Source organism: Muscardinus avellanarius (assembly GCF_963383645.1).
Source record: "Muscardinus avellanarius genome assembly, chromosome: 9".
In the NCBI taxonomy this organism is placed as follows: Eukaryota; Metazoa; Chordata; class Mammalia; order Rodentia; family Gliridae; genus Muscardinus; species Muscardinus avellanarius.
Genome location: NC_137795.1, coordinates 53,662,104 through 53,680,760, shown reverse-complemented (window position 1 = coordinate 53,680,760; position 18,657 = coordinate 53,662,104). Strand labels below are relative to the sequence as shown.

Genomic DNA, 18,657 nt, shown 5'->3' with positions numbered 1-18,657 from the left:
CTAAAAATGTATTAATTGGTATTTTTATTTTAATAGGTAATGGATTGTGTGATTCTGGATGATGGTGGATTTCTTTTGATGGCAAATCATGACGATTATACTAATCAGGTATGTAACTGAAATAGGACAGACTCAGGATTTCTAATATAAATTTTCCTAATCAACATTACAAAACCCCTTTAAGCATTATAAACGTTGATGCTTTGTTTAACTTCTATCACAAACTAAAATCTAAAATGCATAAGATAATGTAACCGCTAAGAGATGGATGCTAACTATCTTTCTTTATGATTGTTAATTGACTTTCATTTTTCTTATCAATAGCTACCTTTAGAATATGTAGTTAAGGATATTAAATTTTCAACTTTTAGAAATATAGAAAATTATTCTATTTTGTTTTTTGGCCTGATAAGAGCATGTAAATATACTCTTAGCAAATTTCCAATATACAATGCAATGTTATTAACACAGTCCTCTGTTGTACATTAGATCTCTAGGTTTCTTTAGCCTATATAGCTGCAACTCTGAACACTTTAACTAAAGTCTTTTATTTCCCATGTTTTGCCCTATTTGACTCACCTAGGAGGTATAGCTTTCTTTTTTATTTGTTTATTTATTTTTTATTTTTTTATTTTTACGTAGAATGTCTTATTGACTCTAGGTCAGCTGGGAATAGTTACCTGCATTTGTACTTTAAGATATTTTTTACCTTGGTGAGAAAAAAAGGTAAATTATTAGACACTTTCTAATATTCACGTGTTTGTTTTGCTCTGGGTTGAAAAAAATGTCCAGCTCTCTCTTTGCAATACATTCTTTGGTGTTACAACTCATCAACAAAAGGTATATGCCCCAAATTTTCACTTACTGACATTGACTTCTGACAGGAAAGAAACTTCTTTGCAGCATTTGTTTTTACCGCAATGGCTAGTAAATCTGCGTCATTCCATCCCGAATTACAGAATGAGAGAGAGACAGACAGACAGACAGAGACAGAAACTAAGCCATGAGGAGACCCAGTGTCCTTTTGGTCCTTTCACATTGCCACATGCAGGGTTCTCATTGGCTTTTGTCTTTAAGCTTGTGCATTACTTCAGTTTCTATTCCTTCTTTCCACCATACTGGTTCAGATGTTCATATTTATCTAAAATTTGAAACTTTATATTTTTTTTTTCTTTACCAGATTGGACGATTCTTTGGAGAGATTGATCCAAGCCTGATGAGACACCTGGTTAACATATCACTTTATGCTTTTAACAAATCTTACGATTACCAGTCAGTGTGTGAGCCCGGTGCTGCACCAAAGCAAGGAGCAGGACATCGCTCCGCATATGTGGTCAGTACTACCCGCAGCTCCATCAGTCCCTCTTAGGGGGCGCACCAGCATCGGCCCATGTAATGACTTCTGTATTTTCTTTCTGATAGCCATCGATAGCAGACATATTACAGATTGGCTGGTGGGCTACTGCTGCCGCCTGGTAAGTCCGAATTTTTTTAGTTTTATTGACAAAGAGAAAAAGGGGTTTTCCAATAGGAAAGCATTTTGTAAATATATGGATTTCATTATGGGTCAATTATTATGAACATCATTATTATTTTTCCTATTGCACATTTTGGAAATATCCATATTTCTTAAATGATCATGTGAAACTTAAAATTATTCAGTTTGTTTATATGAAAACAATTGTTTGCTCAAGCAAACTTTAGCCTCTTTCAGAGACTTTTTTTTTGCTAAAATATAGTTCTTTTGAAACACTTCAGTTATATTTTTTTCTTTATATTATACACGATTTCTTACATTTTAGGAATATTGATCTGTGAAGGTTATTATTTATGGACTTTAATATCCAAATAAGATGTCCTCATTAATCCAATTTATGACAGGATGACTTAACTTTTCTACCTTTTACTATTAATACAAGGATTGGCAAAGTCTTAGAGGTATCAGGTTGCTGAAATAAATCCAGTTCTTTCTTTTCACTGGTCCTGCCCTCCCTCCCTTCCTCACCCCACCTGTGCCCTGCCACCTATGAAAATAAAACATTTAAACTGTCTGTTGAGGCACTGGGCAACTTCTGGGAGATCACATTTCTTGCTAATCAAGTCTCTAAACCACCTCTTGAGTCTAGGATTTTTTTACCTACTCATTCGTTTACCTAGGATGAGACCTTTGCTATGGTTCTTACTTTTTTTTTTTTTTTTGAAACCTGAAGTATTGGAAATCTCCTACTATTTGCAGTAATTACTAATCTCCTAACAGCTATCCCTTACTTTGGCACTAGCCTAGGAGAATGTATCCTCTATCCAAAGAGGATTCTCAGTAGATAAAACTACCTTGATACTTTCCATTTTCTCTTACTGTTTATTATCTCAGGCCTCATAATCGTCCACCTTCTGTCCCTCATGAGACAGGATCAAACAGCCCACCAGGAATAACCTCTGACTCCAATCAAATTCCATTCGACCCCTACTGTATAGTCAAAGAGATGCTAGACTTGTTTTTATTTTATTTCTTCTAACTTTAGTCTCATTCTCCGCAGATCTATTAGGAGACCCAGACAATTATATACCTCCAAACCTCCTAACTATACCCCCATATTAAACCTGAATGATATTTCCTAGTTGATTATAAAGTCTTATTATCCATTCCCAATAAATTGAGAGGAATATTAACCTTAATATTCTCAATTGTAATTCTAATTCGATTTCCTTTGCTACCACTCTCTAAACAACAGAGCATACTATTCAGACCACCAGGTCAATACCGCTTTTAAATCTTAGTTGCCAATTTCCTCACATGTACAAGCACTGGCGGTCAACCAGTGAACACCCTTTCATCATTATTGGGCAAGAAGCATCAATCTTCTACTTTTATTTTTATCCTATTTTTCATGCCTTTAACAAGCTTACTTGAAAACAAACTTCTTAAAAGAAAAGCCCCAATTGTATAATTAATAATTTGGTCATGTAAACCGAAAATGCAGAATATTCTGTCTGAAGGCAGTCAAGGAAGATGCCTCCAGATTCACTGTCAGTGCACAAAGCCAAAATTCTGCTTAAACTATTTCCTGGTAGCTTCACTGGAAGCAAATAAATTATTATCAAGCCCCATGTCTCAGTTAATTAATATAGTAATTATAAATGTAATATAAACTAATATAATTCACATGTTCTGTGTACATTGTGTATTATGTGCTTTTTCACATTAATAATGTACTAATATTAATACAACTTTATTGTGCATTCCTTTTTTCCTTTTTTGTGGTATGGGGGATGGAACCCAGTGGCATTCTATCTCTGGGCTACATCCCCAACTCTATTTTTTATTCCTTATTATTATTATTATTATTATTATTATTGGTGGTACTGGGGTTCGTGGAAGTCCTTCTACCTCTGGGCTACACTCCCAGACCTATTTTTATGTTTTTATTTGGAAACAGGGTTTCCTAAGCCAGCGCGTGCAGCTAGCTTCGAACCTGCATGATCCTCCTGTCTCTGCCTCCCAAGCGCGGGGATTACAAGCGTGCGCCACCACGCCCGGCTTATTTCTTATTTTTGACAAAAGGTTTCACTGAGTTGCAAAGGGCCTCACTAAGTAGTAACTGTAATAGCTGAAGCAGTCTGCGAACCTCAATCTTCCCATCTCAGCCTCCCAAATGCTGGGATTACAAGCGTGCACCAGCAGCCCAGCTGGTTATCTCTGCCTCCTCCTCCTCCTCCTCCTCCTTCTTCTTCCCCTTCCCCTTCCCCTTCCCCTTCCCTTTCCCCTTCCCCTTCCTCCTCCTCCTCCTCCTCCTCCTCCTCCTCCTCCTCCTCCTCCTCCTCCTCCTCCTCCTCTTCTTCTTCTTCTTCTTCTTCTTCTTCTTCTTCTTCTTCTTCTTCTCCTCCTTCTCCTTCTTCTCCTTCTTCTTCTTTTAAAGAAGTTTATTAAAATAGATAGAAATACAGAAGATAGTTATAGCCTCATGTTACCCAGGGGTAACATGGGTACTTCGAACTAAATCACCCTCTTTTTTTTTTTTTTTTTTACTTGTCACCAATCTACTTTATTATCTCAGCCATATTCTATGTTGAGTGATCTATGACATTTAACATTGACATTTTCCCAGCTAAAACTAAGTAATTTTATCATTTCATTAACATAGTAAACCTATTTTAGATTGAAACCCCTACTTTTTCTAAAAAATAAAGTATTTTCTGTTATTTCAAATATATTTTTGTATTGTAACTAGCTCACAAATCCAAGCCAGTAGAATGGACAGGTCGTTTTTGTTATTTCACCAGTTTTAAAAAACAAAATGAGAAAATCCTGTATGTAAAAACTTATCTGCTGAAACAGTAACATGCTCTTTCTTAGAGTTACTAGTTCTCTAGAACCGCAGTATCATGTATTCATGCTTACGTGTCCCATACTTAGTCCCAAATGCATTTGACTTCATGACTTCTTTTACAGATCAAAAAGAAGTTACAGTATTTTGTATAAGAAATACATAAAAACATTCTTAACCTTTCAATGAAAAAAAAATGCTCAAATTTTCCCAAACCAATAAGAAGGAAGTATGTATTTATATGTATGTCTACATATAAAAATACTCAGATTTTTATCAGAAAAAATCTGTGCTTATAGCAGTTATTCATTTTAAAATGCAGGTCTATTCTGCAGCAGTTTCTTTTGAGTTTAACCTTTCCACGGCTACTTGAAGCAGGTATGTAAATGCTCAGATACTGTTACTGTCATAATGGCAATCAAACTTTTCTTTCTGGATGTGGTTAGTTCACTCAGCTCCAAGAGAAAGTGTGTGTGTGTGTGTGTGTGTGTGTGTGTGTGTGTGTGTGTGTGTGTGTAAGAGACAACACACGTGGATGGAAAGAGACACTAAGATCTTCTCTGTGACATTTTGGTAGGCTGAAATTTGATCAAATATTTCAGAAACTTTCCTAGTTCACATTGGCCTCTGTTTTTTTAGCTGTTACATTAATTTATTCTATTGGTCTTTATTGAACACATCTTAGGGACTTTTGGAGTGTTACACAGCAGTAAATGGGCCAATCATAGCTTTAGGTTTAACATGTTAATTTTGTCCTGTGAGAAATGAAGGCTCTAGGGGGCTGACTATAGTGTCCAGTCCCCTCATGGTGGTGTCTTTGTTTTGACTCCTACAGTTGAGATGGAGGATGAGGACTTCACCGCTTCCCTGTCAAAGCAGAGCTGCATTACTGAACAAACCCAGTATTTCTTTGAAAATGATAGTAAAACATTCAGTGGCGTATTAGACTGTGGAAACTGTTCGAGGTACTCATTCCTTTATGTCTGGAGTATTCCTGTTTCTTTAGGAAATTTCATTGACTTTTATAATCATTACAGAAAATAATGGAGATTGGATTCAGAGATGGAATTGTTTTAACTTTAAAATGTTAGTCTTAAAATTACAGTTTTAAGGCATTGGTATGTTGTGATTAGTTTAACTTTAATAATTATGTGAGCTGTGTGTGGCAGCATCTCCTTGTAATCCTAGTACCTGGGAGGTTGAGGCAGGAGGATTTCAGTTTCAGACAGCCTCAGTTACTTAGTAAGGCCCTCTGCAACTTAGTGAGACCCTGTTTCAAAATAAGAAATAAAAAATAGGGCTGGGGTTTTAGCTCAGAGGTAAAATGCCCCTGGGTTCAATCCCCAGTACTTATGATAATTAATAATAATAGTAATAATAATAATAATGATGATAATGATATGACCAAGATGATTGCTTCTCTTTTTAGGTACAGCAAAGAAATTTTTAGTCATATTTCAATGTATTTTTCACTTAAAATAATCCATATTTAAAACTTTCTATAATGGAGAATATGAAAGAATTATATTCATTCTAATATTAATTTTATTTAGTAATCCTAAGCCAAACAGGGTTGTTTTTTATTTAGTTTTTCATATATAGTAACTAAATAAGTTTAGAGAAGAACATTCTGGGAGGTATTCTTTGGTTTGATTTTACTTCTAGTCTTCTCTGACATAAAGAATTGAATGTTAGCTTTGATTTGAAACTGAAGGAACTAGGATAAAAATATTTCCTAAGGTCATGGTTAATGTTAGTCAGTATTCATAAAACATCTTTAAATTTTTTTTAAGAAATGGAAAATTTAATTGGTTGTAATGGGATAGAGAAGAAGCCAAGGTGGAGATGTTAGAAGGGTTGAGCGGACGTGATAATCCCTGCCACAGGGTCCCTGAGAATGAAACACCAAATCATAGCTTACAAAACACAGAGCTGGGACACTTTATTTTTAGAGATGAGGTGCAGGTTAATCCAAAAGAAATGTTAACAGAGAGAAGAGGAAACATGAGGAGGTGATGTAATCTGAGATTGTGTAAGTGCTACAATAGTAGCTTGGGGATTCAGAAAAGTAGTCCATAATAGTCCATAATAGTCATTACAGTTAAAACAAAAAGAAAGGGTTAACCAAAACTATAATGAATTTTAATTGACACGGTCAGTATGTTTTATGACTTACTTTCAGAAACAACTCTGTCCAAGGAGGAGGTAGAGGGTATGAATAGGAGAAGAAAGGGGAGAAGAGAAACATGGACTCAGAATAATGTAGATTGTCTAATTTAGAGATGAGCATATCAAGGTACGAGCTTCAGAAAATAGAGTTGTGGTACGTGCAGTGGGAACATCAGATGGAATTTCTTTCAGTGTCCTTCAACTTTTCATTAATTGAGGTCCAGTAATAGCAATGTACATTTAATTCACTAAGTTAACCTGTAAGTTTTAGATCAGTATAATGTAGACATTTAATCGAATCATGGTCCCATTTGATTTGCTTTATGCTTGTATTTCGAGTGTGGTGGAAAGAAGTACAGTACTGCTTCTTTGAAAAAAATATATGATCATAAATAATTACTTTTTATGAAATTTAATTACATTTTTTGTTGTTGGTTGCACGGGAAGACAGGATCAGCTTAAGGTGTGGCTAAGACTGGGGATGGAATTTAAAGTCCCTGATTGTATCTGTGCTGTCTAGTGCAGGAGTTACCAGACATGAGTGGCTATTTAAATTTCAATTAAAACTAAATAAAATTAAAATATTACATTTTAAGTGCTCAGTAACTTCATGTAACTAATGTTTACCATAATGAACAAAGCAGAAAACATTTTTTTGTTTGTTTGTTTTTTGGTAGTACTGGGGTTCCTGGAAGCCCTTCTACCTCCGGGCTACACTATCAGACCTATTTTTTTATATTTTTATTTGGAAACAGGGTCTCTTCAGCCAGTGCGGCAATCCTCCTGTCTCTGCCTCCCAAGCGCAGGGATTACAAGCGTGCGCCACCACGCCCGGTTTGCAGAAAACATTTTTATCTTCACTGAAAGCTCGTTGAGCAGTATCAACCTAGAATTTATTCTGCCCTTAGTCTGAACAAGACATTTAGCCACTTTGTTCTTACAGTGTTCATATCTGCAAAATAAAGCATCTTTTGCATTTTTATGTCTTTAAACATGTTAAAACTTTTTTCCTGAGTTTCAACAATAGTGCTTATTTTGAAATGAAGACTAATACTTAAAAATTCTAATAAGCCTTGTTTCTTATTATTTGAGAGAAGTAATATGTTTGTTGTAATGAATAAAATCATGGTCATCTTTCTTTGTAAAATCTCACCCATTCTGCTGTACTATTTATTACAGTATTGCTTTTTGTTTCAGTGTCATATTTTGCCCTTCTTTTTAATACATGCTAATCTTTGAAAATTTCCATTCTTTTCCCCAAAGATACTTTTTATCTTACATGACACTCTAACATTTATTTTGCAGAATCTTTCATGTAGAAAAGCTTATGAACACCAACTTAGTATTCATAATGGTTGAGAGCAAAGGGACATGTCCCTGTGACACGCGGCTGCTAATACAAGCAGAGCAGACTTGTATCCTTTGACACTGGAGATGTTTGCAATGGAAAATCATCTTGAAGCAATCTATTTTTAACCTTGGTACATTGTTTATGTTCATACCGAGAAAAATATATTAGTTCTATGATCACCCCGCGGAGGCGGAAAGGACCCCTCACAAAAAACTCTATTCAAATGTCAAAACTGATTATGCTAGTCATGCATATACTATGAGAGGGAGAATTTATAGTTTAGTTCACCACACCCCAAGAACATCATTTGATATGGTGGTTGAGAGTAATAGCATAGATATCTCTTGCTTGCTTGTGAAAAAAAATAATAACTTCATATTCCTTAACAAGTCTCTTTAGCTGATGGTCCTGATCCCTGTGATATGGTTAAACAACCCAGATACCGAAAAGGGCCTGATGTCTGCTTTGACAACAATGTCTTGGTAAGGCAACACTTTTACTGGATGAAAACATAATGGTCTACAGGAACTTGAGATAAACTGCAATTTTAGCTCAAACATAATGTCATAACCATAGTTTTGCTCATTAATGTGATGTACTCACCAGTAGATAAACTTTTTTTTCATTTCAATACTTTTCATGGTTTTTATAAATTTAAAACTGCTTCTTCTGTCTTTCCCACAGAAGTTGTACTTTCAAACACAACTCGACATCGATTAACTAATGATGCAGGGTCACAAATGTGATGATTGTAAAGATTTTCTTATTAGAAATAGTAACTCATAGTATTTTATAATTTATTTATGGCATGTATATTGCCTGTTCATATCCTAATCCTGAGAATATAAAAGTTATTTATTATAATATTTATTAGTTTTAGTCTTCATTCAATATATTTAAAAACCTATTATATAGCTATTTTCCTAATATTGCATAGTTTCACTTTCTTTTACATGGTTTCTGATTTTATCGCATATAAGATTATATTATTTCCTTAATTATATGAGTGTCATTTTCTATCATTTGAGATGAGAACAGATCAAGTATACAGGTTTATTTTGATAAAATATTACAAAGCATATTTAATATATGTTATCTAAAGATATATCACTATTCTCCTACAATTCAAGTGTCTTTCTCTAATACATACTATTCTGACTTACCATGTATACATCAGCTTTATGTTTTAAAAATTATTTTAATTATTAAAAAACTTGAATGCCACATAAAAATCTCTATTCATTTACTCATTTTGAACATAATATTCCCCAATTCTCTGACTTTTATGCTGTATCTTTGCATTAAGTGGCCTTCACATGTCAATTGGGCATCCAAAAATAAAACATGAATTGGATAATTCTAAAAACATGTCAAAACATCCATTGATTGTTCTGTTTTTAGAGGTATTTATTTAATTTGAATAGGTTCATTTACTCATATATGTATGTATATATACATACACAATATATATATATATATATATATATATATATATGAGAGAGAAATTAGAAATATAAATTTAAAATGGAGCAAAGAAGAAATAAAATCAGTGACGGGGAATAGGGCTAAAACCACCAGATAGATGTTAGGTAGGAAATCCTAGCCATCTCTTTAAGGAGTATTGACTTTTCTTCTTGACAGAAAAAAAATTGTTCAAACTTGCATCGAAGTTATTTTTTTTATTTTACCCAGTAAGTCTACCATAAAATCCAGATGTGAGGACCCCTGTTCTGTCTACTTACTGCACCTTCAGGAGTCTTCTTGCCTGGGTCAAATCATTCCCCAAAGATAGCGTGGCTCATCAGAGTAGTGTCACTCAACAACTGTTTTTCACCAACTTTCCGCAACACAAAGATAGCTTAAATTCACTCAGATGGACTTGAAAGATGATATAAAATGCCTCTTACCCCATATAGTCTCATCCTAGGAGGCTATATCATTTAATCAAGGCATTAAAAATACTTAACTATGACAAAAATTCCCAACAATTTGAGTTGCTACAAACTCTATATAAGGTTGTGTGTGAAAGTACAGCTCTCGCTCAGTAGCTTGGTGTGCTAATACCGTTCCTTTAGCGGCGGAGTATTTTGGTAATGCTTATTTGCAATGGTCACTGTGAATCTGCTCTGGATGGAGGCTCACATTAACTGCTAATTGCCAGCAAATTGCATGAAATCTCATCTTGTGTGTCTTCTTTTCTGTGTTTTCTTTCTTTTTCCTGTACTTGCTACTTTGCCCGTTATTAATAGGATCAACTTATATGCACAACGAGTCGTGCCTGTACCATGATGTCAGCTCCTATCTTCATTTTACTGCAAGTTTTCATGTGGTGTGGATGGTCAGTCACTTTCTCTAATTTTTCTTTCTTTTTGTTTTTGGCTTGAAATTTTAGAAAAGAATCCATATTCCTAAATCCACAATAATAAGTATCTTGAAACAAAGTTATTAAAATTCCAGTACTAATGTTGTTTTATATATTGCTAATTTCAAATGGGACACAAGTTCCTCATGGTAAACAGAACCTATCGATTTTTATTATATTTATTTAAAAATCATTTTCTTGTAAGTTTCTTGTGTAAAGTTTAAGTCAATGTGGACAAAAGTATAGAGGTTTCATGATATCTTACTTTTACTATAGAAAAATAAGTAATATAGCTAGTCACCTCATTTATTTAAAAATACTAATGTAGCCGGGCAAGGTGGCGCACGCTTGTAATCCCCGCGCTTGGGAGGCGGAGACAGGAGGATTGCGCAGGTTCGAAGCCAGCCGCGCTGGCGTAAGAGACCCTGTTTCAAAAATATAAAATAGGTCTGGGAGTGTAGCCCGAAGGTAGAAGGGCTTCCAGGAACCCCAGTACCACCAAAAAAATAAAAATAAAAATAAATTAAAATAAATAAAATAAATAAAAATACTAATGTAAAATTAATAAACCATTTAAATTTTATCAAGCATTATTTCCGAATTTCTGAAAGTTATTCTAGTTTTTCTTGTCTTTTTAACAAATTAGGTTTGAATACCATTCTAGAATTTTATTCTTCAAGTATTGATATTCTTATTGAAATATTTCAGTATAGGTATTTCTAATTTCTAATTTTATCTGATTTTATCTCTATTTCTGATTTTATCACATATCAGATTGTATTATTTCCATTAATTATATCAGTGTCATTTTCTATTATTTGAAACGAGAACAGATCAGGTATACAGGTTTATTCATTTTATTTAATACTGTATCTAAAACAAATTTATAATTAATAATCTTCTGAGAAATTTGAATCCTAGAAGCAACGTTGCTAAGTAGATGTTTGAGGTTTTCGTTTCTGTTCAGTGTTTCATCTGTTGTAATGCATTGGTTTCTTCATTGATCTCCAGGTATTCATTGATTAGCAAACCACTAGATGGAGATGTGGCTATGACTAAGAATGGAATGAGCCATTGAGGAAGGAGGAAAGGAGAATAGTAGAGGGCATTTCAGAAATAACAAAATGGGTTCTAGGATTACAAAATAATGACTTTCATGACAAAAAAGTATAGTTATTCTAGCTAATTTTAATAATCAAGATAAAAGACCAAAATTAATGATCCTTCTTCAGACACACCTTCTTAAAATTGGTATATAGGAAACTATATGAAATAATGACACCATCAATCCCTTAAAGAAGCACATAGTTGAACACTTTAATAAGAAAACCATAATGGAATTTTATGCCCCTGCAATTATCTCTATTGGTAGTTATAATAGAAAAGAGCAAACTCTAGAGCATTAGGGCACCAAATTATTATGTTATATACATAAAGAATAGTTATAAAAATTAACATTCTTCACCTTTGATTCTAAAGCTTACTCTTCTCAATCACAGAATTTTAGATAAGATTCATAGGTTATTAATTAGACTTAAAATACCTAAGTAGTGTGTGTGTGTGTGTGTGTGTGTGTGTGTGTGTGTGTGTCTGGTGATGGAGCCCAGGGGCATTCAACCTCCATGCTAAACCCCCTACCCTATTTTTATTCTTTTATTTTTTTGGTGGTACTGGGAGTGGAACTCAGGGGCTTTCTACCTCTGGGCTATCCTCCCTATTTTATATTTTTATTTGGAAACGGTCTCACTAAGTTGCTGAGAACCTCACTAAGTAGCTGAGGCTAGCTTCGAATCTATGCAATCCTCCTGTCTCAGCCTCCCAAGCGTGGGGATTACAAGCATGTGCCACCATGCCAGGCTTTATTCTTTATTTTGAAACAGGATCTCACTAAATTGCAGAGGACCTCACTAAGTAGTTGAGGCTGTCCATGAACCGTGGTCCTCTGAATGCTGGTATTACAAGCTTATGCCACAATGCCTGTCTCCTAAGTATCGTGTGTGTGTGTGTGTGTGTGTGTGTGTGTGTGTGTGGTACCAGGGATGGAACCCAGGGACATTCTACCTCAGAGCTACACCCCCCTACCCTATTTTTTAGTCTTTTTAGTTTATATTTATTTATTTATTTATTTATTTGTTTGTTTGTTTGTTTGTTTGTTTGTTTGTAGTACTGGGGATGGAGCCCAGGGGCTTTCTACCTCTGGGGTACACTCCCAGATCTCTTTTCTCTTTTATTTGGAAACAGGGTCTCACTGAGTTGCTGAGAGCCTCACTAAGTAGCTGAGGCTAGCTTGGAATGTGTGTAATCCTCCTGTCTCAGCCTCCCAAGTGCTGGGATTACAAGTGTGTTCTACCATGCCTGACTAGTCTTTTACTTTTGAAACAGTGTGTCACTGAGTTGCAAAGAGCCTCACTTAGTAGATGAGGCTGTCCACAAACTTGTATCCTCCTGTCTCCACCTCCTGAATGCTGGGATTACAAGCATGTGCCACCACACCCAGCTTCCTAAGTACTTTTTGAGCTACCACTGTTTAATGAAAATATACCATAAAACAAAATATTTTTTAAAATAGCAATATTTTTATGCCCCCCAAGTGACATAACAGCTGTATACACAAGTTAGACAAGGACACTAGTAATAACATGCAATATACAATACAAGTAGACACTTATAATTATATGTATTTGTTAATGTTATGTATTTGAGTGTACCAATAGTACCAAAAGGCAACACCCAAGTTGTTTGTAGAGTTTATTATTAGCTAGTAAAACTGAAGCTTTAGTTTTACTCATTTTTCAACTTTTCTACATTGAATGCAAATTATTTTACCTATGTAAGTTCCATAGCCAGCAAAAATGGGATAGGTTTTTTTTTTTTTTTTTTTTTTTTTTTTTTTTAATGAGATCTCTGCTCAAATTCAGTGTCTACCAAACAAAATGTTTGGTCTGTGCTTGGGCTCCTGCCTTCCAAGACAGAAGGCTTGTCCCTTAGTTACGCAGCCACATGTAAATAGCAGCAAAAAGTTAACGTGTGCCTGCTGGATATGCACACACACTGTCTTTTGAATATCTAAAGCAAGGCACCTTGCATCCTGTAGAATCCAAAAAGAATATAGGTTTTAGGTATACAGTTATGGAGCTGCATTCCATGAGGCTATCCTCAAAACACAAGTATTTAAATGATACCTTCTGATGAGGGTTTTATGAAAACTCAAGTGGTAAAGAACAACAAAAGACCAAGGAAAAAGCTGAATGTGTTGATCAATCAAACAAAGCAATTTAAGTTCATAATCTGTCCAATGAGAAAGCTTCTTATTTTATATAAACCCAGTTTACAAAAGCATGTTATGGGGTACATAAAAAGAATATGCATAAATAAGTCCATGTGTATGTATGTTCATTAATCTTTCTCCACCTAAAGAGTTCACCAAACATTGCCTATCTCATGGGTTAATGTAGTCAAGGTGTTAAAATGCCATGTAGGAGAGAAATTTATTTGTTAGGGGTATTATTTCTATTAGAAGAGTTATTGTAGATTATACAAAGACCTAATCTTTAGGAAAAAAATTTTAATAGTGCATTGTGGTTATATATCTTAATGGAGTATGAGATGGTAGAGGCATACATTCACACATCACTCTTTTTTTTGGGGGGGGGTACTGGGAATTTAACCCAGAAGCATTTTATGTCTGAGCTACACTGTACCCAACCCTATTTTTTCTTATTCTTTATTTTGAAATGGGGTCTAAGTTTCAAAAGGCCTCACTAAGTAGCTGAGGCTGTCCACAAACCTGTTACCCTCCTGTCTCAGCCTCCCAAGTACTTGGATTACAAGTATGTGTCACCACGCCCAGATCTAAACATTTTTAATTATAAATTTTCTTTGAGGCTGTGGTAACTTTAGAAGACTTAAATTCCAAAGGTAGCCATTATTTACTGAAATGATTTGCTATTTGGAGGAAATCAAATGATAACTAAAATTTTGACAAGAAAGAGCAAAAACTCTTGCCAAATAACTAAAACACTTTCTTCGGGGAAAGGTCATATTAAATTTATTTACATAGCTGGGTGTAGTGGCACATGATTGTAATTTCAGTATTTGGGAGGCTGAGACAGAAGAATGGTGGTTCAAGGACAGCCTCAGCTACTTAGTGAGGCTCTTTGCAACTTAGGGAGACCCTGTTTCAAAATAAGAATAAAAATAGGACTGAGGATGTAACTCGGAGGTAGAATGCTCCTGGGCTCCATCCTCAATACTGAAAAAAAAATTATTTACATAAATTAAGATTATGTTCTTTGTACATTAGTTGCCAGATTCTGGTTGAGGAAAGACATAGAAGGAAGAGCAAGCAATACTTACTTGCTTAACAAAAGTAAATTGAGGAGGTTTTATCCTTTAATATGCATGGTCTTATAGATTATTCTTTTAATGAGTTATGGAGAAGGAAAAAGAATAAGGATTTCTCAAATGTTACATTACTAGTAATCTTCAGAGAGACGTACCCTAGAAGGTAGTCTAGTATAATTACATATAATATTGCTACTAGATATCCTGGCTTCTACTACAATTATCTTTTACAAATCATATGGACTGATGTGATCATAGTGCCAGTGGAATTTCACTCCCTATTTAATAAAGAAACTGCTGAAGTTTCTCCCACAGTCTAAGCATTTTTTATTTAGAATGTTTTAAAAATGCATCTGACCATTCATTTCCCCAGCATAATTTCTAGTCTTACTGTATGTGGTTGTACCATGCAAAAAGCCTGAGAAAACATGATCAGGAAACTGAAGGGGCAGATTTTTTCCTTGTGAATCAACATGCAGATGTAGGGACTCCAAATAACTTATCTAACCTACCATCTCCCAAACTGAAACGTGTGTCTCATCATCATACAGAGGAATTGCAAAAAAAATCAAATATATAAAAATAAAAACTTTGAAGAGAGCCCGGCGTGGTGGCACAGGCTTGTAATCCCCGCACTTGGGAGGTGGTGACAGGAGGATCACGCAGGTTCAAAGTCAGCCGTGCTGGCTTAAGAGACCCTCTTTCCAAATAAAAAAGTATAAAAATAGGTCTAGGAGTGTAGCCCGGAGGTAGAAGGGCTTCCAGGAACCCACCAAAAAAGAACCAAAAAATAAAAACAAACAAACAAACAAAAACATTGAAGAGTCAGAAAGCCCGTTTTTCCCCATAATACCTTTCTAGAATATATAAAAGCATTTTACAGCCAGGTGGGTTGACCCATGCTTGTAATTCAAGTACTTGGGGGGCTGAGACAGGAGGATGGTGGTTTGCAGACAGCCTCAGCTACTTAGTGAGGCCTTGTGTGACTTAGTGAGACGTTGTTTCAAAATAAATAATAAAAAATAGGGCTGGGATATAGCTCAGAGGTGGAATGCCCCCGGGTTCCATCCCCAATACTGAAAAAATTAAATGTGTTTTACATTAATAGGAATTTCCTTGACAAAATGCATCTTTTATACATAAATTAATTGAATACATGTGGTAGTTTTTCATTCAGCCAAACTAATTCTTAGCCAGGAGCAATCCTTTGTCCTGCCTAAGTAACAGGCTTTTTACATAGTATTTTATATTTGCAACCTTTCTAATTAGTTAGTGTGTGTATCACTTCATCAAGTGCCTGCTATTTATTTATCAAATACTTGCACTCTGAACTATGCCACTCTTGTAGGTGTTATATACTTCACACGCACTCACATACATACTCACACTCACACCTCACACACACACATTATTTTTTTAATCTGAAATTTAAATGTAACTACTACCTGTTTTTTTTTTTTTTTTTAATCTGGGTCTCCTACCTGAAGGGAAAAGTATGTAAACAAACAGAAGAGCAAAAGACCTGAGACAGTAACCACACTTGGGTTCTTAGAAAAGAAGACCGTGTTATTGAAGTAGAATGAAGGGATATGAAGGAGGAGAAGAATGAGGGAAGGGGGGGAGGCAGCCAGGTTCCAGACCCACTGAAGCCTTTGTAGGGAATTGCCTTAGTAGGGAATTTGGATTTTGCTTTGAGAATGATTAAATATTGTGAACAGTGTGTGAAAGGATTTGATCTCTGGGTTGGAGAAGGGATTGTAAAAGAACAGAGTAGAAGCAGTGAGACAAGTAGGGTAGCATTTGCAGAATTATAGGCAAGAAGTGCTGGTAACTTGGAGCTTAGATTGTAATAAATATCAGTTTGGGGACATTTAGAGGGTGTGTTGATGGATTCAGTTGAGAAAAAGGAATCTCAAATGACTTGGAGTCTTGGCATGAGCTACTATTCTAGAAGTGTCCTTTACTGATAGGCAAAAGAATAGTTATATGGGGCTAAAGTTTGAAATTTTCATGTCACAAACAAGAGAAGAGGCAGTAATATGGAAGGCAGAGGAGAATACAGGGCTAAAGGTATAATGGTGTGAGTTATTAGTAAGTAGATGAAATTTGAAGCCGTAGGATTGGATTTAACCACCTAGAAACAGTATAAAAAAGGAAGAGAAGAGAGAAGGAATGCCTGGAAATGTCAGACACCTAGAGAACATAAAGAGAAAGAGGTGAAGTCAAGAGTGAGACTAACCACACACAGGGTTCAAAGAAAACCAGCAAGTGTACATAAGCCAAAGACATTTGAGAAAATATTTCAAGAATGGAATGTTATATATGGACCTCATGCTAGCTTACTTTTCAAGAACATTTGACCAAAAAAAAAAAAATCAAGCACTTTATGATTCTGTTTAGAATTGAGAAATAACCATGGATACTAAACTTTCCTTTGTTGATATTTTTTTTGTCTCAGCTTTCTCTTTACCTAATTAGCAAATAGAAGTTATTCTGCCTTCAAATACAATTCAAGAAAAAAATGCTTTTTAATTTACTAAATGGCAGGCTTATTAACCAGTGTTAACCTCTGTTGAACAACAAAATGCAAATTTCTTATTTTGAAAGCTTAGGGTCTTGGAAGAGTGAATCCTTGGATTAGTGAATTTTTAAAAGATGTTTATGAGAATGATTAGACATGAGTATTTATAATGAAATTCACTACATTAAAAAGAACTAAAAAATATGGGAAAAATATGGAACCCAACAATAAAAAGTAAAGATTTATATTAGTAGGGAACCAAATGAGGTACTATTACACTAGGAAATTCAAGTAGGTATATTCATTGCTAATATTTCATTGTTCTTTAAACAATATAAACCTCTCTTCCTAGTTTAGTTTTTAATTTGGATATATATTTTCAGAATGTCTGTTCATTGTTTATGGTTCAAGTATTTATTATACTTTTCTTCTTAATGAAGGAACAGGTGCTACATATATATACATTATATGTTCACCTTGAAAACTAGATATAATAAATGTGGAGTAAATGACTAAGATCATAATTCTTAAAAATTACAAAACATGATTATATTTTATTTTCATTTCTTGCCTTTATAAGTATATGGGACTTTTTGGTACCATTACAGCACATGTTTTTATTTAGAAATTGGTATATTGCTCAAAACCGCTTTTATTATTATTTTTCTTTCACAACCATCAGTACCTACAACTAAAAACTTAAAGCATTTGTCAAAATGGTTCTAGGAAGTCATTTTGTCCAAAATTTCTGAATAGTAAAATCTAGGTGAATGTTATTTGTATGAATTGCAGTTAAAGCAGTGTTAGAAGGTGAGTTCAAAAGTCAAAGTGTAGCAGGGCGTGGTGGCGCACGCTTGTAATCCCAGCTTTCAGGAGGCTGAGACCGGAGGATGGCGGTTCGCGGACAGCCTTAGCTACTTAGTGAGGCCCTCTGCAACTCAGTGAGACATGGTTTCAAAATAAAGAATAAAAACTAGGGCAGGGGGTGTAGCTCAGAGGTCAAATGCCCCTGGGTTTCACCCCAGACCCACACATACACACAAAAAAGACAAAGCGTGAGTTAATCTGAAAGATATCTTACAAAATGTTTTTCAAGGTTTTTCCTTTTCTTTTCTTTCTAACAGGAGGACTACACTGACTGTGGTGGTGTTTCTGGACTAAATCCCTCCCTGTGGTCTATCTTTGGAGTCCAGTTTGTACTACTTTGGCTGGTATCTGGCAGCAGACACTACCTATTGTGACCTCCCAAAACCAAATTCTGCATAATTAAACTCCAGACCCCACCAACTCATGAGCCCTCAATTACATTTCAATAGGTTCAACTGTCCAATCAGCAGAACATTAGCTGGGCCTATACCATGGTGTAACTGTAAGGCACAGATTCATAAGGCACCCACTGGCTGCATGTCAGGGTGTCAGATCCTTAAATTTGTGTGAATGCTGCATCATCTATGTATAACATCAAAGCAAAATTCTATATGTGCTCTATTGGAAAACGTGGGCATTTGTTGTTGCATTGTTGGTGATTATATGTAAAAGGGCTCCCCATACAATTGTTTATGAATCATAAGAAATGTGTTGATCT

The 18,657-nt window shown here is 35.1% G+C and overlaps 1 protein-coding gene across 10 annotated transcripts in view; it reads left to right on the top strand.

The window, feature by feature from the left end:
* CACNA2D1 (calcium voltage-gated channel auxiliary subunit alpha2delta 1) overlaps positions 1-18,313 on the top strand; it is a gene marked incomplete at both ends in the record, with an annotated part of 507,019 nt that extends 488,706 nt beyond the window's left edge. For 9 of the 10 annotated variants that reach the window (XM_080701701.1, XM_080701708.1, XM_080701709.1 and 6 more), the window contains 8 exons: positions 37-108; positions 1,181-1,333; positions 1,423-1,475; positions 4,648-4,703; positions 5,161-5,290; positions 7,800-7,909; positions 8,245-8,327; positions 18,197-18,313. In XM_080701701.1, coding sequence (XP_080557827.1) covers positions 37-108; positions 1,181-1,333; positions 1,423-1,475; positions 4,648-4,703; positions 5,161-5,290; positions 7,800-7,909; positions 8,245-8,327; positions 18,197-18,313 — 774 coding nt within the window. Of the gene's footprint in view, positions 1-36; positions 109-1,180; positions 1,334-1,422; positions 1,476-4,647; positions 4,704-5,160; positions 5,291-7,799; positions 7,910-8,244; positions 8,328-10,094; positions 10,230-18,196 lie in introns of those variants that run through there. The other variant, XM_080701700.1, reaches the window with a different exon arrangement.
* Positions 18,314-18,657: the final 344 nt, after the last annotated feature.